The sequence below is a fragment of the Austrofundulus limnaeus genome, unplaced genomic scaffold (assembly GCF_001266775.1).
Source record: "Austrofundulus limnaeus strain Quisiro unplaced genomic scaffold, Austrofundulus_limnaeus-1.0 Scaffold97, whole genome shotgun sequence".
Classification (NCBI taxonomy): Eukaryota; Metazoa; Chordata; class Actinopteri; order Cyprinodontiformes; family Rivulidae; genus Austrofundulus; species Austrofundulus limnaeus.
This window is the reverse complement of record NW_013952499.1, coordinates 382913-384447: the sequence shown is the minus strand read 5'-3', so window position 1 is coordinate 384447 and position 1535 is coordinate 382913. Positions and strand designations below refer to the sequence as shown.

The 1535-nt window shown below is 35.9% G+C and overlaps 1 protein-coding gene across 1 annotated transcript in view; it reads right to left on the bottom strand.

Annotated features, from left to right (window-relative positions):
• The window catches only part of pigk (phosphatidylinositol glycan anchor biosynthesis, class K), a 38945-nt gene that overhangs the window by 31270 nt on the left and 6140 nt on the right, over positions 1–1535 (bottom strand). The window contains exon 8 of the mRNA XM_014013025.1: positions 502–612. Within this exon, the coding sequence (XP_013868479.1) occupies positions 502–612 (111 nt within the window). The remainder of the gene's footprint in view (positions 1–501; positions 613–1535) is intronic.

Below are 1535 nucleotides of genomic sequence, written 5' to 3'. Positions count from 1 at the left end.
CAGTTGGACAGGTGTACATAATAAAGTGGCCGGTGAGTGTATGTTTCTCAAATAAAGTCTAAAGTTACAACTAATCAAGGATCCCTTTAAACAGTCTGCGAATCGACAAGTCTTTAGTTTGTGTCTTTTCTACAGTTTACGTCCTTGTTTACTATGACATCATATCTGAGGTGGGTCATTGTTTTCTATAAACATTGTAAAAACATGTGATTCGGGGTCATTTTGTCCTGAAATCTTAGGCAGAGGGGTTCAGTCAGGATGGACCACAGYGCTGTGATGTGAGAATAAACATTCAAATCTGAGTACTGGACGGGTTTCCTGCACCTGATTCGGCTTCTCATTGTGCTTGTTACTTTCAAAACTCAAGATATAATCTTTTATTTTAGGATGCAAAATGCAACGTGTTTGCTCTAACCCTAAACCCAGAGGGTTTTTTATTTTATTTYAAATGCAAACGTGTCAAACCCTGCTAATTTAGGAGATTACAGACTTTCATCTCACCAGATCGTTCATGTTTGCTTTGCTTGCAGGGTGGATGTCTTCCAGGAACTCCAGCAGGTAAAAGGTGTAACGATCCATCAGATGAACTCCTATAGCCAAATCCGGCTGGTGCTACAACACAGACAAGAAACAGAAAAAAATATTACAAACGAGACAAAGTCAAGCTTTRCATCTCATCTGCTTCAGTGAAAAATCTAGTTTTGGGAAAAATAACCTCAGCTCCTTAATTTTTAATCATTTCTGTTTGTTATATCTCAAAAATTGATCCCAAAATGTTGAGAAAAAACATGTTTTTTTTTATGAGGCACAGTTTAAACTGACATCTGGCATCTTGTGGAAAATCTTATTACTGCACTAAGTGTGACAGAAGATAAGACTTTGGTGTTTATTTAGACCTGCCCTCCTCTCAGTGCAGAACAAGTGACACCAGCTGCTGAGCAGTGACATCTAAAGAGAAGTATTCTGTGCCATTTTCATCTCAACCCGTCAGACGAGCGAGGCGACGTGGTTAAAGATCAGTGGAAACATTAAAAAAAAACATATGTCAGTTTTCAGTGGGTTTTATTTTTTGTTTGTTTGTTTGTTTGTGGAACCCACTGACATCTGTGCTGCAGTTAAAACTTCAGAGAAAGTTGTGGTTAGTTATAATAAAATGTTCTTAAATTATATATGGTTAAGAATAAGTGTTTAAAATTAATTAAGCCAATTTTTTGTTTTGTATTACTCAAAAGAAATATAAAAAATCTTATTGTGACCCTGGATAAAACCTAAATTATTCCCAATTTAGCATTTTACTGGCCAGGTTTTAGTCCTGTGTTTCTCTTAGCTCTGAGAAGAAGCATAGTGTTATCACAGAAAATATTAGATTTTGTACTTATATTCTCATTTTAAATGTGCATTTGTCTGCTTCTTTTAATTTTATTTTAGTGCTGTAAAGCAGTGGTTCCAAAACTTTTTGTCTTCTGACCCACAAAATATCCATGGCAAAAACTTGTGACCCCAAATATTACTGGTCTGAGTACACGAACTTCATT